The sequence below is a fragment of the Phalangium opilio genome, unplaced genomic scaffold (genome assembly GCF_054372755.1).
Source record: "Phalangium opilio isolate 3A_F unplaced genomic scaffold, DU_Popi_V2 ptg000085l_1, whole genome shotgun sequence".
NCBI lineage: Eukaryota > Metazoa > Arthropoda > Arachnida > Opiliones > Phalangiidae > Phalangium > Phalangium opilio.
This window is the reverse complement of record NW_028324190.1, coordinates 1,029,246-1,055,891: the sequence shown is the minus strand read 5'-3', so window position 1 is coordinate 1,055,891 and position 26,646 is coordinate 1,029,246. Positions and strand designations below refer to the sequence as shown.

Below are 26,646 nucleotides of genomic sequence, written 5' to 3'. Positions count from 1 at the left end.
ATTGGTCAATATTTTCCCGCGCTTACTTTTTCATGACGTAGTTTTTCCTTCTTTATTGGTCAATTCGTTTTTGCGCTCGCTTTATATACAAGTAAAGATTTTTTCATCGTAGAATTTTTGCAAGTTAAAATGTACTAGTTTTGTAAAGCTTGTAATTAGTAGTTTTTGCTTAAAAATGATTTCCGTAATGGGTGTTAAAGCGCACACGAAGCAACAATTGATTTATATTGAATTTTTGGAAGCTAATATGGATTTAGTCTATATGAAATTTAGAGTTAGTTTCACTAAGGCCAAGTTCGATGCACTTTGGGTTGGACTTTCAGCAAGGCTAACAGTTGTGGCGTAGGCCCTTCGAAAACAGTAGAAAAGTGGAAGAAGGTATGTATCACTTTAAGTACAATTTTATTTAAAATTTATATTACTTTAAGGAATCTTTTTCGGTAGTGTTTTTCTGCATGTCGTTGGAATGTCAGAGCCAAAGCCTCCAAGGCTTTAAAGAACAAGACTGGTGGTGGCCCGCAAGCCGAGCCACTAACAGATTTGGAGGAGCGGCTTCTCTCAATTATTGGAAGGGGAACACTCACGAGGCTAAATTCTGTTCCTGAGGCGGGTTTTGGTCCCCCAGTAGATGTGATTGCTGAATCGAGTTCGAGCAATGTACCACCGCAATCATGCTCCTACGTCACTTTGGACGAGAATTTTGAAGTAGCGATGGAGTCTACTATGGAAGTATGGGAACAATTCGTTTCTGGGTGCGAAAGCATCCCAAAAGCCAAATCAACACCCAATGTTCAAGAAACAAGATGGCCCCGGCCAATTTTACACTTTTGCGCGGCTACTAATCGGTTAGCAACTTTTTTCCGGTGAACCTGACATGTTAATTTCACATCGAGTGTTGGAAAGATTTATCCGGAAAATGGGGTAATGTTATTTTCTGTCCGAATAGTATTTGCTAGAAACCATGAAAAACATCCCTGGTCAAATAACGTTTAATATTACAATTTTGGTGAGGATATTTTGTTGGGAAAAGTAAAAATGGTGTTTGTTTTAAACATTTCTTACAAAATCTCGACTTCTTTGAAAATAAGTTCGAGTTAGGAAAGTTTCGTTTCATAGATCAACTCAGTAGTATGAAAAATCACAAGAGCATGAAAATTCATTGATAATACAAAAAGTCAGGGTAATTGAAGATTGAAATGAGCTTTTTTGGATGTAGAGTCCTGTCAAAACGAAAAATAGTGCAGCTCGCTTTACTCGCTCGTGATTTTAAATGTTTCATACAAATAATAACTTTATATTTGTACCATTACATTTTTAATGTGTTTGTTTCTACTTTTTCCTAAATTCAAATGAGAGTTGTGTTTCAATCTACCCTTCTATGATATTAAAAATGTTTCAACATTCTTGAGAAGGACGACTTGGTAAAGTTTCTTTAATTTTTGGTCTTTCAAAGCATACAGGTTTTTTTAAAAAATATAGAAAATTAAAAAGAAAAGTCAAACATTTTTTTGCACTTATGTCTTCAAGTATATCAGTTTTTTGCGTTCTAAGATTTTTTCGTTTTACTAGTCTTTTTTTAGTTCATTTGACCCTCATTTTTGGTTTCATCTTTTTCTTCTTTCACTTCGGCTTCAGTGTTTTCACAAAGATTCAGCTGCTCAGTTGTACTTTGATTTTTTTCTCGTATGGTTTCGGCATTTTCATCGCACTCGGCCATTTTCACATTCTTCTGAGACCAGAAATCGTCTGATAGTTGTGATAACTGTGAATCGATATCATCCTCAATTTTTTTAAAACATCTGGGGCTTCCTAGGGACGTTTCTTTGGTGTTACAATTTTCGGCCTTGAAAGCACGGACTTGAAAACCTTTGACTAAAAAATGTAATTAACCTTAAGGAGTTTAAGAGGGAAGCAAAACGGCACATTTATCATTTAATTAAACTAAGGACTCCTTTGTAAAACAGTTTCGACTGAATAGGAATATCCAAATAAATAAAGCTTTAATAATAATAATATTATACCTAGTAGAAAAGGTTACATTCGATTATTTACTAGGTATAAATTATTAAAAACTTACGGTGAATTATAAGGGGAATACATCGGAGTGCAATTTCCCGAGCATTCACTGCGTTGAACACTGATACAGTACAAAAATATTACAAATATTATCAACCCAAAATGTGTTAAATAAAAGTAGGTACCTGTCATAGTTCAGTGCGTAAATTCCATTTTTTTAACATAAATAGCTTTGACAGCTGACCTCAAGTCTTTGCAGTTATGCCACGAGTGATACTGAGGTGGTTCTTTTATATCAGTATTTGAAGAGGTCTCATTCTTTTTTGAAGACTGAGTACGATATAGTTTTCTCGCGTTCCTAAATAGTAAAATTATAACATAAAACCAATGCTTCAAATAATTTACTCTAAACAATGGTACCACTGTCTAATTCTTTAACTTTGTAAAAATCTTTCTTTATTGGCATTTTTTCTTGATTCATAACTACGAGAAGGTTATACCTTGATTTTCGTCCCAGTCTTCCCCCATTTCTTCTTGCAAATCTTAAATTGTGAAAATTGATGGGTTAAAATGGCAACATGATCCTCACTGTATTTGGAGTTTGGAAAGGATATTTTGCAATAGGTTTAGGTTAAGGTTGTGTTTAAGTTATTCATATGTTTAAATTATAAAAGTAATTATTTTTCCCACCTTTGTGTAGGTTAGGGCTCGGTGAACGAATAATCGTTTTTCACGATTAGAGTGTGATATATTTCCCCAAAAATTATACTATTTTTGTTATAAATCTACAGAGCGGTTAATCGGTGCAAGGTTATTCACGTAGGTTTAGTCAATAGAATATAGTACCTTTGTTAATCGACGTGAAGATATATTTTTAAATATTCCACTCGAATGTTGTGAAGTAAACGAAGTCGTTTGTTATCGTAAAAAGTTTGGTTTTTCATTGAATATACTTTACATTATCTATATGCGCATGCATAATATCTGTAATTTTTTTAATTAATTGTGGATATAAACACTGGGCTACTTATAAATTATTTTATTCCGGGCTTTGCTAGTTGAGTGGTTATACAAAAGGACCCGCTTGATCGGTATAATTATATCATCGTGTTAGCATCGCGCGAAGCGGTTTAAAGTTTATATTTGTTTGGACCCGTGTGATCCGTCGTTCTTGCGTTATCGTGGCCGGAATGGATAGTGTCACTTCGGACGATATAGCAAAGAAGAGAAATCTGCGAAGCCCAGTGTGGGATCATTTCACTATTGAAGAGAATATGGCTATATGCAAATATGGTGATGCTCATGTATTAAATCTAGCAGTACAAGACTTACTGAAATGGTTTATTTAATACAACGCCATGAAATCCATTCTGACCGCTTGTTCTCGAATGGCTTCTCGAAATGCAAGAATAATTTCGTGTAACGTCATTCATTGGTTTCAAAGTAAAAGACTACAGAAACAAATAACAAAAATTATACCGTTTAAGTATCCCATTAATATTATAAAAAACTATAGTGCACCTTTTCGTAGCATCACCAAATTAATAGGAGTAAAAACCCTGCATGCAAGAATTCAAGGCATTGCGGTAACGCTTTGCACTTCCACACTGTGCAATTTGGGACATTCTCAATGTTATGATTTTAATTAAACTATAATATCTCACAAACTATTAAAGATGGTAAGAAAATATTCACACCTTCTAAATATAAATCGACCCTGCTGATGCCAAAAATCATATTCATTTTCTCCAAAATGTCATAGTTGAAAAGATTCAACATATCAGATTTTGGACATTTTGTGATTTTTAAGCACGTGCTTCAACCTTTATCAGAAACTTAATAATATGGTAAACCATATTATTTATGATAGTTTCAAGTATCATATTACTGTGATTAACGGTCTTTGAATTATAGAACAATTTCGGAAAAAAAATCAACGGGCAAAGACTTTTCTAACAGACTGTACAATATACTCATGAAGAAGCTTGTCATAATGGTAGGGTACTTAGAGTTAAAAGGGCTCTCGAAGTTGGGGACGCAAGCTAGATGATGTGTTTTTCTTATTCCCCCCTTGCTTTGGTTTCCCACTCGCGTTCTTAATTTTACACACGCTAGCTTGGGTCCTCATCAATGCGAAGTATCACACCTCCTCGGTGGTGAGAGCTGGTAACCACTACGTTTTGTGGGCTAAGCGGATACGCGTCCTTCTCAAGCCAAGGTGTTGAGGCATCGTGCCGAGGGCTGCATGGTACTGGGGAAGTAAAAATACGGTATTGCTAACGATCCCCTCGGGGCACCAGGCGACACCCCGTTGTATTTAGCCTTCCACCCGGGTGGTGACCTTTTACTTGCCCCCTTACTCGTGGGATTCTCATGGAAACCTCAAACAAAAACAACTCCAAAACTACCAAACCTACGGTGCAGGGGTCTGCTCAGGGCGGAACCCACACTGATACCACTACGCTAGGGCCTGCATCCAGCGATACTCGTGCCGATTTATCGGTGCGTGTGACTGGTAAGGCTTCGAAACGTACCATGCGACGTCGCCGTAAACGACAGATTGCTCGGGAAAAGGCCAAATCGGGGTCTGAAACGGCCTCCACCCCCGCTGGGGGTGCGGTGGCACGTGGCACCCAATTGAAGAGGCCTAGAACGGAGGACTCGACTCCCTCGCCCAGCTCCTCGCAGGCGGCGGCAAAAAGGGCTAAGTCCTATAGTGACGCCGCCAGCGCAGAAAAGATGGCCATCGTTAAAAAAGGCTATCCAAAGGCGGTCATCACGGAGGAAGACGTGGGTCCAATCCAGAAGGCGATTCTAGGGGCGCTGGACGGGATACCCTCGGGGAGCCGTCTACCGCGCCTTGCGAATTTTAGCCTGACGGCCGGGGCCCTGGTACACTCCTGTGAGGATACGTTCACTGGTCAATGGCTGAAGGAGAACATAGCCAACTCGGTGGTGGGGGATGCGGTGCTCTCAGTAATGGGAGCTAGCGAACTCCCTAACCCGTTTAAGGTAATGTTCCGCACCAGGGACCAGATCACCAAAGAGCCGGCGGTGCTGTTCTGGCGCCTAAAGGCCCTTAACGATGGCTTTGCAACCGAATATTGGAAATGCATTCGGACATACGTGGACAGGGCCGTGCGGTACTGGGTACTGTCCATCGATGGCTCCTCGCTGGACGCCATTAAGAATGCTGTTTCGTGGGCTTCACTGGAGTGGACAAGGGTTCCTTCAAACTCCTACAGCACACGGAAACCACCAAAACCACTGCAGCCGAGTCTACGGCAGGGGGTGGGACTAGCGAGATGGGGGATCTCGCTGTGGAGCTCGCTGGTGTCGCTCTAGGCACAGAGGGGGAAGGGTGGCTCATGCGGAAGGTTGTTCTTCCATGGATGAGTCCACCCTACTGGAAGAATCGGATGGGACCCTTCGGGATCCAGCCGATGTGCGTTCTAGTGGTCCTGATGAGGGGGAGGATCTTGGGACTGGGAGTTTGCCTGTCGGGGGGGAGGTGCCACTAGCCCTCTCGGGACCGATGAGGTGTAGCTAGGTCCCATCTGAACCCCTCTCTTAAGGACCATGGGGACGCTACGTGCAATTCAAATCAATCTGCACCATAGTAAGGCGGCCTCTGCGGTACTCTGCAGGAGGTTTGCTATAGAGGGTCTTGATCTGGCCCTCATACAAGAACCGTGGTTTTGCCATGGCAAAATCCTCGGTCTTGACGCGGCGGGGTCACTATTTTATGACCATACTGCTGCTAGACCTAGGGCGTGTATTCTGGTTCGGAGGGATCTTTGTTGTATCTCTCTACCGCTGTACACGTCCCAGGACACGGCGGCCGTGAAGCTAGTCCTGGCCACTGGGCATGCCAAGTTGACTATCACGGCTTCCTCTGCATACTTTGCCCACGACGCGGACTCTCTCCCGACAATTGAGGTGATTAATTTGGTCAATCAATGTGAAAAGAGATTGGACAAACTAATCATTGGCTGCGACGCCAATGCTCATCACATCACGTGGGGCAGTTCTGACTGCAACAGAAGAGGTGATGATTTACTAGAATATTTAGTTGGTTGTAAACTCTATATTCTTAATCAAAACAATGAACCTACTTTTGTTACTTCTAATAGAAGGGAGGTCATTGACCTCACGCTAGCCACGGAAAACCTCGTGTCTTCCGTGTCTAACTGGCATGTGTCTAATGAGCCGTCTCTGTCGGATCATAGGCACATCTGCTTTACTGTCGCGACTACCTCTGTCCCGGCGAGGACGGAGATACGCAATCCAAAACGGACTAATTGGGCCGGCTATAGGGAAGACCTAATCCTACGCTACGGAGGGGGTCACACTCCTAAACTTACTTCACCTAAGGATCTTGATAGGGCTGCTGGTGATTTACAGTGCTCCATCATGGAGTAGTTCCACCGGAACTGCCCACTTAAGACCGTCAACCGCTCGAGGCTTGTCCCTTGGTGGAACGCGGATCTCAGCCCGCTTCGTAAATATAAGCGCAGGCTCTTTAACAAAGCCAAGCGCACGGGTGACTGGGCTGGATACAGGCAGTCCCTTAACACCTACAACAGGGCCATTAGAGCTGCTAAGAAGGACTCCTGGCGGACCTTCTGTGAGCAGGTCTCCAATGTCCCTGCTACGGCTAGGGTCATGAAGATTCTAGCGCACGACAGCACAGATCGACTTAATGCTACTAAGCTGCGGGAGGGTGTGTACACTAAGTCTGGGGCTGAGACTCTCAAGCACATGCTGGAGGTCCATTTTCCTGACTCTACTTTCATCAATCCAGCAAACCCTGACTCTCTCTACCCTGTCCTGCACAGGACTAAGAGGGAAGACTGGCTTGTAGCCAGACAGGTTGTCACGATTCCCAAGCTTCGATGGGCTGTCAACTGTTTTGAGCCCTACAAGTCTCCGGGACCCGATGGGGTCTTCCCTCTGCTTTTGCAGGAGGGCTTAGACCACATCGCCTCTGCGCTATGCAAGATCTACAGACTCTGCATTGCTCTCGGTCACATTCCTCGTGACTGGAAACGCTCTAGGGTCATCTTTATTCCCAAGCCCGGGAAGGCTTCCTATCTCGAGGCGAAGGCATTTAGGCCCATATGCCTGACCTCCTTCTTCCTCAAAATTCTGGAGAAGCTGGTGGACAGGTACATTAGAGACGAGGTACTTTCGCTAACTCCTCTCTCTTCTTCACAATTTGCCTACCAAAAAGGCAAATCCACTGAGACGGCCTTACGAATTGCCTGGATAGGGCATTCGAGTTTCAGGAAATTTCACTGGCCGTCTTCCTCGATATTGAGGGGGCCTTTGACAAGGTCTCTAGCTCGGTTATTACTGAAGCTGTTAAGAGATTTGGCATCCACGACACACTTGGCCGCTGGATCAAGTCCATGCTTACCGACCGCGAGGTGTCGGCGTCCCTCCTTGGGGACTCTCTAGGGGTGACTACCAGCAGGGGCTGCCCTCAGGGTGGAGTGCTCTCCCCCCTGTTGTGGGGCCTGGTGGTGGACGAACTCTTGGGGAGGCTCGGGGGTGCTGGGGGCTGTAGCTGCTTCGGGTATGCGGACGATGTAGCGATAGTCTTTGCCGGGAAGTTCCCGGATACTGTTACCGCGCTTATGAGATCTGCTCTCTCTAGCGTGGAGCAATGGTGTCAGGCGGTTAACCTCACCGTTAATCCTGATAAAACTGTCCTTGTTCCGTTTACGAGGAAAAATACTAAGGATCTGTTCAATGATATCTCTTTCTTTGGCCAGGTCCTGACAAAGTCCTCCGTGGTGAAATACCTGGGGGTGGCCTTTGATTGCAGACTCACATGGAAGCCGCATCTTTATCGGTGTATTAAGAAGGCCAAGATACTCTTCTGGAGGACCAGGAGCTCTGTCGGCAAGACTTGGGGCCTCAACCCCAAGGCTGTACACTGGCTCTATACTGGGATCATCAGACCCATACTATCTTACGGGGCACTTGTCTGGTGGACAAGGGTCCGGCTTAAGACGGTGCAGGCTGCCCTGCGCAAGCTTCAAAGGCTTGCCTGCATTGGTGTTACGGGGGCCATGAGATCGACCCCAACTGCTTCCCTGGAGGTGCTCCTTGACATGCTTCCTCTTCATCTCTTCATTGAGGAAGAGGCTGTCATGGGGGCCTACAGGCTCAACATTAGTGGCTGCTGGGTTCCAAGACTTTGGGATTACAGCCATACGAAGCTCTTTCGGGAGTACGCCGCACTTGAGCCGTCGCTAACGATGTGCTCTAACAAAACCGTTACCAGTTTTGACTTCACTAAGCCATCCACTTCCCCAGTCGGCCAGAGTGGACTAACCTGCTGCCTCTTGGCACTGAGGGTGAAACTATTTGGTTCACCGATGGTTCCAAGACTGATTCCGGCGCTGGCGCCGGCTATTACTGCCAAACCACAAGGGTCGGCTTTTCTGCTTGCCTGGGCACCTTCGCTAGTGTGTTCCAGGCGGAAATTGCCGCGATCTGTTATTGCGCAGATTACTGTATTAACAAAGGGTATACCGGACGGACTGTGAGAATTTATTCTGACAGTCAGGCCGCCCTGAACGCGCTGAACCAGTGTCAGATTACCTCTCAACTGGTGCGCAGCTGCCTTGATCTGCTAGCGCGACTGGCATCCTGCAACAGGTTTCTGTTGTTCTGGGTGCCAGGGCATAGCGGATATCATGGCAATGAGCAAGCCGATAGATTTGCGAAAAGGGGTGCGGAGGCCAAGCTCTTGGGGCCGGAGCCGGCCGTCCCCATCCCCTACAGGCACGTCAAACGGTGTCTGCATGACAGGTTGACTGTCATACAAAACCAGCTCTGGCATAACATGGAGGGCCAGAGACATACAAAACTGTTAGTCAATGGTCCCTGCAGGTCTCGTGCCAGAGACCTAATTTCGCTCAGCAGATGGGATATTAAGCTGGCCACTGGTCTTCTGACCGGGCACTGTCGGCTTAATAGGCACCTCCATCTGATGGGTTTTGCCGACGACCCTCTCTGTAGGTCGTGTCAGGAGAAGGAAGAAACATCCGCTCACGTACTTTGCGAGTGCGACTGTTCGCCTCGCTTAGACTAGAATATTTTGAATCACACACTTTGGAACCCTCGCGTGTCTCCTCTATTTCGGTGGAGCGAATTCTTCGCTACGCTGCTGCTACGGGCCTTTTCAAGGCCTAAATACGAGGATGCACAATATGCCTTTGGCATCGGTGCTAGGGCGCGTACCCTCCTCAACAACAATAATAATTATAATAATAATAATAGAGTTAAAAGAATTTGTGCACCTTCAATTCCGTTTGACGCTGCCAAACGACGTACTACGAATGAAATATCTGATAAATCTGAGCTTTAACATACAGTATATTAGTCTGTGCCGTAACAGGTTTCGTAATGCGGCTTGAAAAAGTCAGGGAAATTGAAAATGGACCTAAGAGAAATCTCAGTGAAAAATATTTTCGAGTGAAATTTAAAGTCTGTGTAACAGTGTCAGAGTGACCGGAAAATGTGTTGTCTTGGAATTCACCAGTCCAAAAATGGCGGAGCTCGCTTATGTCTTATTAAATTCAAACAAAATAGTTTGCTTATATTTCAAAACAATAATAACTCTTGCCAAAATTACGGAAATCGGTGATGTGATTAGCTTTGAAAGAGTGTTAGCAACACAGTGAGATTTTACCTGACCAAGATCTTTTAAAGGGAATGAGAAGCTTCGTTTGTAAAACCTCTGCTTTATATGACAAAAGATAGAATTAATATCTGTGAATTCAAAAATATCAAGCTTTTAATTCTCCGTTAATTGTTATTTGGCCGCAATATGCATTTGAAAATGCTTCATATGAAAATATTTGAAATCCACTTTTTCTGAAAGGCTAAAACTTTCCCCGTAGGCTGAGGTCACAGATATATTTTTCACGTCAGATGGTGCAACTCTCTCCGCTATCAGACCCAGAGTTTAGACTGGCGAGAAGCTCGAGACGCAGGCAGGATTCCCGCGGTATTTTTTCCTCGCGTCATAGTGATGTCATCAAACGGGCGAACAAGTTCGACAAGTCAAAATTAATAACTGAGTTTTTGTGGTTTTTCAATAGATTTTAAAAATAGAAACTTTGGTTCAATTATACTTAAAACTTGATATTTTTGAAAGTAGTAACATAATACCACTTTCGTGGTAAAATATGATATTAAATTGTGAATTCGCATTCTCTTTCTATATCTTAATTTTAAGTTACTTTCGGTTCACTATTATTAAAATAAATAGTCACTTTTTCACTTGCTAATATATTATTATCAGGCGTGCGTATGATTCTGTAATTATGAAAACTTTATATAAAGTCTAGCTTCTAAATGTATGTTCTTCATGCAAGCTATTGCCAGGCCCGTCAAGAGACTTTGCAGGCCCCGGAAATGATTATGGGTCTGGTCCCTAGAAAAATGTATGGGTTCACGACTATGGGTCCGACAAACTAAGCAATCGTTAAAAGCACTCCAAACACACTTTTCCCGTAGCCACTAAAGGTAACATTCCGAACTTTCATTAACTAATAGATCTTACTAGGTCTACCTCTATCGCCAAATTACTAGTTTGTACCTAATATAGTTTACGAAATAACTAAAGTCAAATTTTCATTGTTTTTACTGAGCGATCATAAATATTCTAAGGTACTTCTAGAAGACGTGGAAACCAAACCTTTGGGATTCATTTAGTATTTAATTTATTAACTAAGGAAATTTAAAAAATATTGAAATTTCTTTCAATATTTTTCTAGTTCTCACTTTAAAAACTACATATGAAAAGAAGTGAAATCCTGTCAAAAATACTAACGTTCAAAAATATTGAAACCTTCACTTTGGAACTGCTACACCGTAAAAGTTCTGAGATCCCATGTACAACCGGTTACCCCCTATTTCACCCAATTTAAAACACCCAATTCCCATTTACCCAAACCTCATTCAACCCAATTCCCAGTTCTCCTATTCCATTTAACCCAATATTGCATGCCCAAAAAGACTCAAATAGAGAAGAATTTGATGGTTTTATTTATTTATTTATTTATTTATTTTTTCATTCCATAAGGGATACACTTACTTGAAGTGTATAACCGCTCCAAAGAGAAAGAAACGTCCTCCTAACCAAACCAAACCTAACATAACACTAACTTTTGCGAAAAAGCATATTATTTGAGAAGTCAATGAAGCTAAACATCGATATTTTGGAAAACGCCTAACATTGTTAAATGATTTATAAAATATTACTAACCTAACTTAACCAACCCAAACCTAACCTTAAAGTAATGTTTTAGAAAAGGCATATTATTTGAGAAGTCAATGAAGATAAACATAAATAGTTTGGAAAAGCGTACCATAGTTAAATTTTTTATAAAATATTATTAACCAATCCTAACCTAACATAACAGTATTAGTTTTGGAAGCTAAACATCAATATTTTGGAAAAGGCGTACCATAGTTAAATGACTTATAAAATATTACTAACCTAACTTAAACAAACCTAACCTACCTAACCCTAACTCAGAAAAAGGTATTGATACATACTTTGTTAACAGAATCCTGTGGCTTTGAATTACTCTATCCTTCATAATCTCAACTGCCCTTTCCTTAGTGATAGACAAATGGTCTATGGGATGATTTTGCTAATTTTTGGCATAGCAAACGGTTTTATTAGCGGTCGCCGCTGTCACCTTGCATTCCATTATCGGGCATCACCAGTATTTGCGGTGGTAGCTTGTAATTCCGAACACTTTTTTAAAATCGATTGAAACATGACACACGTATAATGTTATGAGAAATATTTGATATTGTACCAAATAGCTTGAACATTTGCGCTACTTTTGAGCCTATTTTGAGCCAAAATTACCGGTAACTTGTGGAGAAATATCTATTTCCCCATTTCTAGTAGTGGCGTCCAATTCCGAACTGATGTCTTGTAATTCCGACGTAGGGGGTTTCAATTCCGACCCCCCGCTTCCAATTTCTGACCCCCCGCTTCTAATTGCCGACCCCCCGCTTCTAATTTCCGAACCCCCGCTTCTAATTTCCGACCCCCCGCTTCTAATTTCCGAACCCCCGCTTCTAATTACCGAACCTGCTTAAAAACAATAATAAAAAACTCATAATTTCATTAAACATTTATTTAGTGGAAAAAACAGTTTAGGTAAGTATAGGCCTAGGTACAATGTGGATTTAACGGGGATAAATAGAAGTCTTTAAAGTAAGGTGGAAAAAAGGCAATTATCGCAACGATGCTTGTAACCACCAGTGCAAGCTAACTCTTTCTTTGCTTCACTCAAGTTGCAGCATTTAAAGCAGTACCAGTTCTTGCAAACACTGCAACACACCCACACTTCATTAGCCTCCCTATTTTCCCATCGTGTGTCGCAAGATTGGCAGACTGTTTTTTTATCAGGACGGAATTTTTTAGTTTTAGTGGCTTTCTTGGCCAAAATTTTCTCCTTAGCTGCTGCCTTGTTTGCTGTAACTGTCGCCTTTTTCTCCAATTTTGCCCGCTTCCGCTCTTCCTTCTCATTCTGTAATTTCACCCTTTCTTCCTCCCTCTTTTGCTTCTTTTCTATCTTTTCTATTTCTTTTTTTTCATTTTCCTCTCTCTTTGTGGCCATAAGCGAGATAAATTCGGGTCCAGTTAAATGCTGCGGGATTACCATTTGATTTCTCTTCCGCTTTTCAACTCGTTTATGAGCTGGGTAGGAGAGAATTCCCCGAAAAGCTGGCGTTGCGATTGCGAAATTGCTAGCAATTGAAGTTGATGGACAGTTGGTTGCTGATTCAGATGATGTGGGCTTGCTTATGAGAACTGAGGATGAATGTGTGCTTAAGTTCAAGGCAGCCGTAAAGTTGAAAGATGGCTGGGAATTCCTCTGCGTGGGTGACGGCGGAGGCTTGCTCAGGGTGGCTGATTGCGGAGGCTTGCTCAGGGTGGCTGATTGCGAAGGCTTGCTCAGGGTTGCTGATTGCGGAGGCTTGCTCAGGGCGGCTGGAGGCGGAGGCTTGCTCAGGGCGGCTGGAGGCGGAGGCTTGCTCAGGGCGGCTGAAGGCGGAGGCTTGCTCAGGGCGGCTGGAGGCGGAGGCTTGCTCAGGGCGGCTGAAGGCGGAGGCTTGCTCAGGGCGGCTGGAGGCGGAGGCTTGCTCAGGGCGGCTGAAGGCGGAGGCTTGCTCAGGGCGGCTGGAGGCGGAGGCTTGCTCAGGGCGGCTGAAGGCGGAGGCTTGCTCAGGGTGGCTGAAGGCGGAGGCTTTATTAAGGCTGCTACAGGAACTTTAGTTTTTGAATACGGAACCGCAAAAGAACGTTTTCTAATTGTTGAAGTTGGTATGGAAATGCCCGGCGATACAAACCCTCGAGCTGCCGAAGTAAAATTACTTGTCTGGTCAGAGACATTCAAAGTGGATTTTTTCGACGTGGCAGTCGCCTCAGCATTGCAAGTTTTTGAAGTTGAACTTGGAGGTGTAGATCGGACAGGTCGGTTTGTAACTTGATTGTGTGGCACAGTTGGGAATGCCGAATTTTGTCCAGAGTTCTCAAATGTTTCAAAATCTTCCCTTGGAGAATGGAAAAAGTCGTTGACTGATGCTAAAGTGCTTGTAAAACCCAACTCTGATGATTTGTCGGATATGGGGGCTTTCATCGCGGCGAAATAATTTTTGAGAGTTTTCCACGCATCAAACAATGGTTCTGCGATGTCAAAGCCTTCTTCTTCCATTAACCTGAACTCCCGAATCTTTTTTTCACCCAACGCTTCTTCGAGGTTTTTGATAGATTGCTTCATTTTGTCAAATTCATTGTTCGGCGCAGTCTCAACTTCCTGATCATCGTCAAACAACTCTGATGGTAACAGTTTGGTTTCGTCTATTGCCAACCTGTTCACGGGAAATACCCCACTCGCCCGAAAGCCATGAATGATAGTGGCCGTGCTTATAGTGTTCTCCCAACATCCCCGAAAGACACGAGAAAAGGTTTTCTTGTCGACAAATTTTCCAGTTTCCGCTTGGTACTGTTGAACAGCTTTTGTCCAATTGCATTTCATTGCCTTAAAGACTGAAACATCAAGAGGTTGCAAGATGTGGGAGGAATGTGGGGGTAGACAGTACAGTTCTATGCCATTTTCTTCGCACAGTCTGCTTGTGTCCAAATTGACGTGACTACTATGTCCATCTAGCAGCAAAACAACGGGTCTAGCAGGTGGAATGCATTTTAAAAAGTGGTTTTTTATCCACCCCTGGAAAACTTCAGAAGTCATCCATCCAGATTTTGAGAGCGCGAAACGTGACCCTTCAACTCCGTCTTCGAGAGGATTGTGTGTAAGACGAGTTCCGCTAAAAATCTGAAAGGGTGGGATTGCGCTTCCAGACGCGGATACTGCGCACAAGACCGTTATTTGTGTCCGTGTATCTCCTGCAATCTGCATAACATTTTTCTGTTTCCTAGACGCAAGGACCTTGCCAGTTTTCGGTGACAAGCAAAACCCGCTTTCATCCGCGTTCCAAACACGGTCTCCACCATGGTCAAGCATACCAAGGCCAGACATAAATTTCTGGTACCCTTGAAACCAACGATTAATTGCAGTTGGTGTACATGCAGTGGCTCGAGAAATATGCAAGGGCTCGGCGGTTCTCAGCTTCACGTCAGGATTTCTTTTTAAAAATCCACGGAACCATTCTTTTCCGGGTTTGTTATCTTTAAAAGGTGTTATTCTTCCTTCTCTCTGAACCATATCTCGTACTTTATCAAAAATTTGATGTTTTACGCGACCATATCCGATTTTGGACATCTTGATCGCCCAGTTAGCCAGATCTCTCTCTTCGTCATAACTTAAAACAGACTTTCTTCCAACTTGGGCACTGTCATATTTAACCGAAAGTTTGCCATGCAAGGTAGTTTTAGGGATGTGGTAAAGGGCAGCCGCTTTGGTAATAGAAAGACGTCCTTCACGAACGTCTTCGAGAGCTTTGACAACATCCATATCTGTGTATTTTGATTTGTTTTTACGTGGTTTTTTAACACCACCACCTGTAATGTGGTATAACTATGGTGAAATAAACTTCAGCGCCTATCTCATTTGTATGCTAAATTGGGATTATCTAAAACTGAAATATTTTTTTCATTAGGTGAATCGGGATAAAATTCCCTAACCAAGGCTTAAGTTTTGGGACGTTAATTCTATAATAAATTTCGCTTTCAAGTTTTAAATCTCTCGTAGGTTAATAGGATAAAAAAGATTATTAATAAATGCAACAGCGATTTACATTACCTTGATCGTCATATTCCATATTCAAGTAGGTATAAACCTTTAGCGACCCGTTTATGCAAAAGTTTGAAACGCGCGAACGCAAATTTTCAAACATGGCGCGAGATTGAACCGTTATTTTTTTTATCGCGGAATAGTGTACGAGTACGAGTGACGGCGCCGCGGCGGGGAGGGAAGGAAACAGGGACTTTACGCTAGCCGGGTTAAACTAAAGTTGTCTGCTTGAAAAGCCCGGGAAAACGTATCGCCGTATTATCGAGGATAACTAATCTGTTAAACCATGTCGTTTAATAGCGTTAAATTTAATTTTACTGTCGATAATTTATGATTAATGGAGTGTTGTTTCGAGTGGTCGGAATTAGCTGCTCGCAAAGGTTTTTATAAATATTCTTTTATTAATTTAATTTTGAGCCAAAATTTCGTTACGAATGCTTATTTTGTGGGGGAAAACTTGACGTTTTGGCTGAAATTGAGTTTATTTGCCTCTGATTTATCTGAAGAAAATGAAACCTTATTTTCGGAGGCATCAGGGTCGGCATTCCCTTTAATTGACGTTAAATTAAATTCGCAAATTAGGTACATTTTTATTTCGTGTCACATCGTTCCCTGACTTTTAGATATGGATTTGAAATGATGTTTTTCGGATAGACAATGAATCAAGGCATAATTTAAGCCTATTTTTCACGGTCTAAAGCCTCGCAAGTAAAAGAAAAATCAATTTAAAAAAACTGTTCGGAATTAGAAGCGTTCAGAATTACAAGCCACCACCCTATACTAATTTTAAAATATTGATTTTTTAATGGAAAATACGAATTAACAAAACGGGTATGTAATTTGTGCCTAATTCCTGTGTTATCGCCTTTTGTGGCAAACGGGAATTGGGAGAAATTCATTTGGGTGAATCAGGAACATATGTCTTGGGTTAAATTCTTCTGATTGGGATAAATGAGATTGGGTGATATGGGGGGACACCGTACAACCAAGTTTCGAATAAATATTTTGAATATGGTACACTTTATATAAAATATATTGTCACTTGGCTATAGCTTAGTAGAAATGAGATAATAATAACAAGATTACCAATATTATAAAGAGTGAAGATTTGCATTATAGAAAGGAACTGTACAAAATTTTATTTAAAATTTGGTTGAAAATGGGATCTCAGACCATTTCACGTGTATCAGAGTCCAAAGTGAAGCTTGTCATATTTTTACAAGTTATTATTTTTGTACGGATAACTAGTTTAGAAGTTCACATAGGATACTCTTTTGGCTTCTTTAATTTTACCTCACAAAATATAAAGTTACAAATAAGCAACCTAGTTATGAGCGACTTCTAGACCCTGTCTGTACAACTTGTTGTGTAATTAAAGTATTAGACGACACTGCCCATACCCTTAACAAATAAGCTTTGAAGTTAGAAAGCTGTTGGTATATGACTAATTGGCTTATTATCTTTTTAATAATATTTATGTTTGCCTGATCGTCCACAGCAAAGAAACAACTGTAAGAATGTGGAAGTTTTTCCATGGTTTACATTTTACTTTCAGTCATTTATGCCTAGTGAGTAAAACTTTTATAGAGAATTATTACTCTTCATTACCTTTTTTTACCTTTTACCGTTTAAAGGGTATTAAAAAGGTCAGCCGACCGTTGAATTTTTTATTTTGAAAAAGACGTTTTTGACGTCACAACCCTCCCCCCTCGGAGAAAACAGTATTAAGGCATTTTTCTCATCAGTCAAAGGGCTAATTTCCGTATCTTTGCTATTGGTGCAATCGCTGGTTCTAACAAACGAACTCTCGGAAGTAGGCCCTGGGTAAACGCTGGAGCAGGGTGGCTCACAACCAATCACAAGAGAGATTGACCTGATGTGAGGAACCGCTTAACAATCACGAAATAGTTCCTTTTTGACGCGTTTTACATCAGCTGCTGACGTCATTGATTGTGGGGGGAGGGCGTCGGGTGACTTTTCAAAACAAATTCAACGGTCCGCCGACCACTTTGCAGTCCCTTAACCCTCAGTTCAAGAAAACATTCTTTTAAAGGAATGGTTCACCCATAAACTTTTTTTGCTGTAATCCCTTTAATTACACCCAAAACCAAGATTTCGAGAGTTTAAAAAATTTTACATTAAGTATATTTTAAATTAAATCAGAAAAACTAATTGCATTGAGGACCCTATAACGCCTGTATGGTGCTTTTCCGCAAAGCCAGAGAGAGTGCGATACGTCACTCTCATATATTAATTCAGTCCTCCATCTTATTGGCCGAGGTATCTATAGGACAAGCTTCTACTATAAAGTAAACTCGACTATTACGCGGTTGAGCGCTAGACCGGCGACAAGGTACGTTGGCAGCGCCCGTAGAGAGAGCCGTAGTCAAGCCCGTAGCAAAGGCCTAGCTAGTACGCTAGCGAATCGTGGCATATCGTAAACATTTTGATGCACTATAAGGGTACTTACAGCGATCGGGAACAGTATAAAAACTAACCGCACACCTAGAGTTAATACTCTGACAGTCTTTTATAATACAATTTGGCATTTCGGCAATTTAATTTGATTCAAATTGATCAACGAAACGACTAATAGGCCAGGACAGATAGGCCAAAAAAGGGCTTGACCTAGAACATTTGAACATAAAGATGAAAATTGGTACATGGGTGGTTTTTGACCCCAGAAAAAATATACTAAAAGTCCCCTGCTGTAGAGCGCGAGCTTTCGCCGCCATCTTGGAAAATGGCCGCCGGGAATGGCAGCATCAATGTATTCTACATTCTTCTTCAAAAATTATGAAAATTGGTACGCATTATGAATGGAACCATATGAACTTCATGGCAAAATTTTACAGCTCTGTGTTCAATAGTTTGGTCGCCATATTGGAAAATGGCCGCCGTGAATGCTAGGTACAGTATTTTTCACCATGTTGTTGGAAAATTATGAAAACTGATAGATATTATAATCAGAGCTGTGTAAACCGCATAGTAAAATATTGAAGCCATTAGTCGGTTAGTTTGGCCGCCATGTTGGAAAATGGCCGCCATCAATGTCATTTAGTTACAGTATATGGTTCAAAAATTATGAAAATTGGTAATAATTATGTTGAAGACCGTCTAAACATCATACTTGAATATTGAAGACGTGCTACGGATAGTTTGGGCGCCATCTTCGAAAATGACTGCTTGAAATGCCAAATATATTACCGATATATAAATTTTTTTCAATATTTTTTTATTGAGTAGATGATTTTCATGAACGTATTAAACGCCATAAAAATAACTATTTTCGAGTCTAAATTATTGACCCATCTTCAAAAATGGTCGCTGAAATATTACTATCTAAAATCTGAAAAAAAGGAATGCCATATTACTCGGATTTTGGTTAGGAAAAACCATTTTATATGGGGTGTAAACATTCTAGTGTCGTTAAGGATTAGATTTACGACACATTTTTAACATTTCGTTCATATTTCTCTTAATTTTTTATTACGGCTAATACCTTGCCAATGACCACACATTGCCCAGCAAGCTAATCCAGATCGTCTACATTCACAGTTCTTTACACAAGATGTTCTGCAGACTGCAGGTACAAATAATGAGTGTTATAAGTTCATCTGATGCCGGAAGGAGAATGGTGTGAATGGGTCTTCGACTTTCGCGATCGCGAACCAATCCCCACTGTTCAGGAATAAATCGTTTCCCAGCTATTGTTGGACTTGAAGATACGCTCGGAAAAAATGCAGTTTTGCGGCGTCTGTTGTTGGATGAAACTTAGCGAGATCAAATGAGGACTTGACAGTATGTGTGGCAAGGGTTCCATTATACGTCTAATATCTACATAGTTGAAGCTTCGACGTGTCAATTATCACCCTAAGAAAAGCGAAAAGAAATCTCTCTTCGGCAGCAATGGCTTCCTTAGATGCAATATGGTCATTAAAAAAGCCCAACAAATTAGTAAAATGTTGATTATCTGTCATTACTTTAAACCACGCCTTATCATAACCAAACCCAGTTACAGCACGTAAATGAAAGAAGTGTTCTTTTAACCTTTTTAACTCAAAGGACTTGTCGATGCAGAGGGGGCCTGAGTTCGGTGTGACGGTTCGGGAGTTCCTTGGGTTCGCCCTTGGTTCAGAGCGTTCCTTATCCCAATCCGTGAAGGTTTTTCCCGGCCGCTTCGCCCACGCCCAGGTGTTGTCTTGGCTCGCCCCCGCTATTGGCAACCCTCTAGGGGTCGCGTATACACTATTTGTTTGGGCCGTATGGCACTGTTGTGCTTGGAGAGAACTCCCCCGTCTCCTCGAGTCTTCTGCTGCCTTAATCCTTCCCTGTCACCGACCACTTTATGACTGGGCTCGACGTTGACGGTGTCCAGCTTCTGTCACCTGCTCAAGTGGCGTTTGTCGGTCCCACCGGCTGCTCCCGTGTGCCATGACGGCGGTTCCTCAGGTTCAATTTGGAATATGATGGGGAGGGGCGCTGATAAGGCCCCCAGCTAAGTGTAGCGCCTAATCAAGGGTTCTGACATGCAATTATTATGAAAAATCTTCAGGATGACGATGTATATGAATGGAATTTTAGAGATTTGTCTAAAATCTAATCTTAAACAACACTAGAATATATAAACCCTATATTAAAGAATATTCTCTAATCAACATGTTGAGAATAACAGCTTTGAATAACTTTTCTTTCTTTCAGAATTTAGGGCAATAATTTTCGTGTGGCCATTTTTAAAGATGGCGTCGATAATTTCAACTTCGAGATATCTATTTTTTGTTGTTTATTACGTTAATAAAAATCATCTATTCAAAATAGGAATTTCAAAAAGATTTACATATTTGAAATATATTTAGCATTTCCAGAAGTCATTTTCGAAGATGGCGCCCAAACTAACAGTAGCACGTCTTCAATATTCAAGTATGATGTTTAGACGGTCTTCAACATAATTATTACCAATTTTCATAATTTTTGAACCATATACAGTATCTAAATGACATTGATGGCGGCCATTTTCCAACATGGCGGCCAAACTATCTGACAAATGGCTTCAATATTTTAGTATGAGGTTCACACAGCTCTCATTATAATACCTATCAATTTTCATAATTTTCCAACAATATGGTGAAATATACTGTACCTAGCATTCACGGCGGCCATTTTCCAATATGGCGACCAAACTATTGAACACAGAGCTGTAAAATTTTTCCATGATGTTCATGTGGGTGCAATCATTATGTGTACCAATTTTCATAATTTTTGAAGAAGAACGTGGAATACATTGTAGCTGTAATTCCCGGCGGCCATTTTCCAAGATGGCGGCGAAAGCTCGCGCTCTACAGCAGGGGACTTTTAGTATATTTTTGTTGGGTCAAAAACAACACATGTACCAATTTTCATCTTTATGTTCAAATGTTCTAGGTCAAACCCTAAAAGTCCTGGGCTATTAGGACTCTGAAACGTTTAATGGAGGAGTACGAAGCGCAAGGTAGCGGGTGGGTTTTAGATAAAATTCTCTTCCTGCAGATTAATATCATAGCGTACCTCCCGCTTCACGGGGGTACGTACTTTGAAACCCCTAAAAATCTTCTAGCTAAAAAAGCCCTATTAAATGTCCAAAATACAGACAATAAGTGTTTCTTATGGTCAATTTTGGCACATTTACACCCTAAAAATAATAACCCACAACGTCTAACAAAGTACCTAGAGTATAGTAACGAATTGGACATGGCCGGTATTACGTTCCCTGTGGAATTAAATACCGGTAAATTAGAGAATTTCGAACGGGTGAATAACCTTTCGATTAATGTTTTCGGATACGAGAAAGAGGTCTTCCCCCTTTACGTGAGTTCCAACAGAGTTGAGGAACCACGTCAAGTAGATTTATTACTATTAACCGAGGGTGAGAAGAAGCATTTCTGCCTAATCCGAAGCATGAGTCGACTTCTAGCGAAGGCGTTCACCGCACACGCGCACATGAACTATTACTGCCGTTATTGCCTGCATCGATTCTCCGGTGTAAACTCGGAGGAAAACTACATGGAACACATCAAGGAGTGTAGTATACACGGACCCCAGAAGATCGAGATGCCGGTAAAGGAACCTATTCTGGAATTCACAAACGTCGCATGGCAACAGAAGGTAAACTAAAACTTTTGTTATTTATCAGGGTATTTTGAATAGCGCGCCAAAATAGTTTACTGTGGCTAACGTCAGACGGCGCCTATAGCAAGATAAATAAAGCAGACGATAAGATACATGAGAGAGAGAGAGAATGTTTTGTATACATTTTATCTAATATAGTTTTATTTCTATTTTCACAGGTTAAATATGTCATCTATGCCGATTTCGAGTCTATTCTCCGTAAAGTTCACCGATGCGATCCTTATGCCGACCTCTCTTCAACCACGAAAACTTCGCAGCATATCTCCTGTGGGTTTAGTTATGTCATCGTTAGTCACGACGGTACAGTCTCTAAACCAGTTACTTATCGAGGGATAGATGCCACGGAAAAGTTTTTAGAAAACCTTTTGCGTGAAGACGCAATTATTCAGCGTAAGATTAAAGATAACGCCCCCATGAATCTATCAAACTTAGAAAAGGCGCAATTTGCCTCGGCCCAATCCTGTTACTTATGTAACAAGCCCTTCACTGTAAATGACTGTAAAGTTCGTGACCACGACCACACTAACGGAGCCTACAGGGGAGCTGCTCATAATTCGTGTAACCTGAAACTGAGGACCCGGAATTTCGTTCCGGTCTTCATGCATAACTTATCTCGTTACGATGCTCATCTTATCATGGACAAAATTGGACTAGTCAAAGATCACAAGATTACGTGTATCCCCACGAATTCCGAAACGTACATTTCGTTTTCTCTGGGTAATTTACGATTCTTAGACTCAATTAGGTTCATGCCGGCATCGCTAGAGACACTCGTATCGAATTTGGCTCGGGGAGGAGCCGATAAGTTCAAGTGTTTAAACTCCGCCTTCAGCGCTGACGAAGTTCCGCATCTGCTGAGGAAGCAGGTTTACCCCTATGACTACTTCGACTGCGAGACTAAATTCGACGAGACCGAGTTGCCACCCAAGGATGCCTTCTTCAATTCCTTAACTGACGAAGAGGTTAGTGAGGAAGATTATTCTCAAGCTCAAAAGGTTTTGGAAAAATTCCAACTCGCTAACCTCGGTGAGTACCATGATTTATACGTTAAGACCGACGTTCTGCTCCTAGCGGATGTTTTTGAAAGTTTCAGGGCTATGTGTCTAGAATATTACAAGTTAGATTGCGCGCATGCATATACAGGTCCTGGTTTCGCTTGGCAAAGCGCACTTCACATGACCCAAGTGAAATTGGAACTACTCCAGGATCCTGATATGCATCTCTTTATTGAGAAGGGTATAAGAGGGGGCGTTTCTTTAATTGCACATAGACTAGCCATAGCCAATAATAAGGATCTCCCCGAAACATTCAACCCAGCAAAACGTAGCTCTTACATTACCTACCTAGACTGTAATAACCTTTACGGCACCGTAATGTGTCATCACCTGCCGATGAGAGGATTTCGATGGATTCAACCTTGTCAAGATTTCACTCGTGAAATTATCTTGAATCACCCAGACGATGATCCTCAGGGATTTATCCTGGAGGTTGATCTTGAGTACCCGGAAAGTTTGCACGAAGAACATAACTGTCTACCCTTAGCACCCGAACGTAGAGTTATTAACGCGGATGAGCTTTCACCGTATTCGATTGAACAGTTGAACAAACTGAAAATTAACGTACAGGATAGCCTTCCAAAGTTAGTTCCGTCGCTCTACAATAGGGAGAAATATGTTCTCCACTACCGGAATCTCAAGTTTTACATCGCTAAGGGGATGAAATTGGGGAAAATCCATCGAATACTCACATTCGAGCAGGGTGCGTGGTTAAAACCATTTATCGAGTTCAACACGGAGAAGAGGAAGCAGGCAGTGAACGACTTTGAGAAGGATTTTTTCAAGTTGGTCAACAATAGGTACGCATCTACGCTACGCTATGTTATTATTTCACACGTAAATTAATCAAATTTTTTTATCTATTAACAGTGTTTACGGGAAGACGATGGAAAACCTCCGCAACAGGATCAACTTCGACCTTGTCCAGACCCGGGAGATGGCAATCAAGAAGGCCAGTTCGCCGACATTCCAGAGGTTCACCATCTTTAGGAACGAGCTGGTTGGGATCCATCGTCTGAAGAAATCCCTCAAGTTGGACCGACCCATTTACACCGGTTTCGCCATCTTGGACCTCTCAAAGTTGGTCATGTACGACTTCCATTACAACACTGTGAAGGCTAAATACGGCGACTACCTCAAACTTCTTTTTACCGACACAGGTATGATTTTTTAAAAACGTTTACTAGATTTAAATCCTTTTTCTACTTTCAATTTTAAAAAACTAATTAAATGTTTTTACGTATAATTGCAGACAGCCTGACCTATCAGATTTTCACCGACGATTTGCCTCGGGACTTTGCCCAGATGAAGGAGATGTTCGACTTTTCCGCCTACCCCAAGAAACATCCGCTCTTCAGCGAGGAGAACAAGAAGGCCCTCGGAATGTTCAAGGACGAAATCAACAGCGTCCAGATTCAAGAGTTCTGCGGCTTGCGACCGAATATGTACAGCATCCTGTCGGCAAAAGGTGAAAAGAAGACGGCGAAGGGAATCTGTCGTCGCGTAGTCAAAAAGAAGATACGTCACGCTCAATACAAGGAATGCCTGCTTCAACGTAAACTCACCACTGAGGAGATGAAGAGGATAGTCAGTGTTAAACACGAACTATTTTCCATCACTCAGAAGAAACTCGCTCTTAACCCCTGCGATGATAAGAGATTCATCATCGATGGGGTGTCTACATACGCGCATGGTCATTTTAAAATTAAGGAATAATTCCAAATGTATAACTTTCTGTAACCCTATCCCCTCCCATTCCCTCCTGGGGGCGAAGTGGCCGAATCGGTCCACGCCCAATTTCCCCTCCCATACCCTTTTGGTGCGAAGTGGCCGAATCGTTCCACGCCCAACCCTTTTCCTTTAAAATTTCATAGTTCTATGTATAGTTTATAAGTTTAATTTAATGTATATATATTTTCAATGTTTAATTGTATAGTTTTAAGTTGTTTTTTCTCGAATGAGTTTTACTCCGTGATTCTACGGTTTCTCATTCAAAATAAAAATTTTTAAATACAAATTTTCTCCCTATTATTTCATACAACTTAGGCAAACATTTTTTCAGGTTAAGGGGAGGGGCTCGACCGCGTGGGCCAGCCGCGTGCGCGTGTTTAAATTTCCCGCGTGTAGGAATAAGTTCGCGCACGATTTAAAGAAAAACACATAAATTCAATCAAAAAAACTTTATTAAAAATCTCTTATACATAAATTCCGATATCATTTTATCGTTCATATTCTTATCTTTTACAAATTTTAAGCAAATATCATACATTTTAATACCTCTACATCTATACAGAGAAAAATGTACGCAAAATCCGCCACATGTCCGACTGGAATTTCCTTGAAGTTGTTTAGAATTAAAAGTTACGGTAACGCTGTTTCTTTCTACAAAATCGTTGAATTGAAACATGTCCGGCGGGTTTCCGAAACTATCGAAGAACTCGGTATTTTTGTTACTAGAAAAGTAAATAACAGTCCAATGCTCACCTTCAGTTTCTGAAGAGCCAGTATTTACAATATACAGTGAAGGGAAAAACTTTACTTTCTCGGGTAGCAGGTCGGCTGCAAAAACACCTCCAAACAGATCTTTGGTGAATTTATCCCTTTGCATAATTTCAGTTAATTGCGTAGTGTTCATAGTTGTTTTAATTGTAATCGTAAATAACTGTTCTATTCTTATCAATCTCAACCAAATTCTGAAACTCAGAGTAATATAAAACTGTGATAGTCTTGGGCAAGTCCTTGGCGAATTTTAATTCCAATCGCAAGGTACTTTCCTTATCAATTGAAATTGAGAAGTTGAACTACTGAGGTCGGCACTTAGATCAAAAGCAAATATGCAATTCCCATTGGGGAATTGCTCCCGTGAAATGTAGTTTCCCTCGTCCAATAACCATTGAGAGGTTTGAGTAAAAAGATTAATATAAGATCTCATATATTGACCACCAGAAAAGTTTGGGGTAAGAGGTTTATGTGGAACGCTAGCTCCGTCGAGGTACAAGGCGATATGATTTAAATCATAAGGTTGAAAATTGAAGGGTGACTTTCCGTAATCACCCAAATATGCATTTTGATCTACAAGAGCGAAAAGAACTTTTTTGGGTAATTATCTCTAACACGTATTTTTGTACCACTGTTAATTGAGAATGAGTTACATTCCGTGCGAATAATCGGGTATTTCATGGTTGCCAGTTCCAAACATTTTGCGTGGGCGATTAACACTTCCGATGGTAATTTCACTTTACGAACGTACAGGGATGCTAACTCGTAAACCACTTTCCATTTCCTGCACCGTCTGCATGCACGCAAAATTCGTTTGGACTTTTAACAAACTTGAATTTGAGATCCGTTAAATTTGGGAAGTATCGAGGTTGTTGACAAAGATCCAAGTGTACAGTTCCTACCATATCTATTGTTCCTTTTCTAGCAAAGGCCGCTCGTGTTTTAAACCCTTAGTTATCGTCCAAAACGTCAAATTTTCCGGCCGTGTCTTTGTAAAACATGGAACTAGTAAGAAAACTAGTTTTGGCGGGTCCTCCGAATGTCACCGCCGTTTGAAACATGGCCTTGTAAGGGTAGTTTTGCGGCGATGGTGTGACCGATCTTTCTTGAGCCGAAAGGTGTACTTCGCTGAAAAGACTATGCAGGAAATTATTTACCGGTCCAACTTTATCAGCAGCGGCCGGAATTGTGGTCCCATCGGCCGGGTTGACAATCCTAACTTGAATATGTAGTAAAGTCTTGGACAAGTCCAAATACGCGTCGGAACTACCAGCTACGGTAAACGTGATTGTCGAATTTTTACCTCTCCGAGTGACGATGACGTCACGGAGAGGTTTTACACTGAACGTGTCTGTGTGTCTGTGTGTCTATCTGTCAGACCCCACGTGACCGCGTTCGCAGTTTCCAAATCGGAGCAAACGTGTTCGCCATGTCCGAACTGCTTTCACAGTCACGGAAATGGCTCCTCTACTTGAGTTCTCACACCACCATCTTCTAGTCTTTGTCCATCCCACACGGACACCAGTCTGTACATACTGGCTTCTAATCACCACCATCTTCTGGTCTTCGTCCATTCCACTTGGACAGCAGTCTGTACATACTGGCTTCTAATC

General features: G+C 41.7%; 2 protein-coding genes across 2 annotated transcripts; both read left to right on the top strand.

Moving 5' to 3' along the window:
- Positions 1-11,782: 11,782 nt before the first annotated feature.
- Positions 11,783-14,047, top strand: LOC149650630 (uncharacterized). Its single transcript, XM_089849120.1, has one exon. The coding sequence runs from the start codon at positions 12,865-12,867 to the stop codon at positions 13,549-13,551; it is 687 nt and encodes a 228-aa protein (XP_089705246.1). The 5' UTR covers positions 11,783-12,864; the 3' UTR covers positions 13,552-14,047.
- Positions 14,048-23,194: 9,147 nt separating this feature from the next.
- LOC149650629 (uncharacterized) lies at positions 23,195-24,250 on the top strand. The gene is made up of 3 exons (XM_089849098.1): positions 23,195-23,334; positions 23,405-23,694; positions 23,787-24,250. Exons 1-3 carry the CDS (start codon positions 23,195-23,197, stop codon positions 24,248-24,250), a joined length of 894 nt encoding a protein of 297 aa, XP_089705224.1.
- The last annotated feature ends 2,396 nt before the right edge of the window (positions 24,251-26,646 follow it).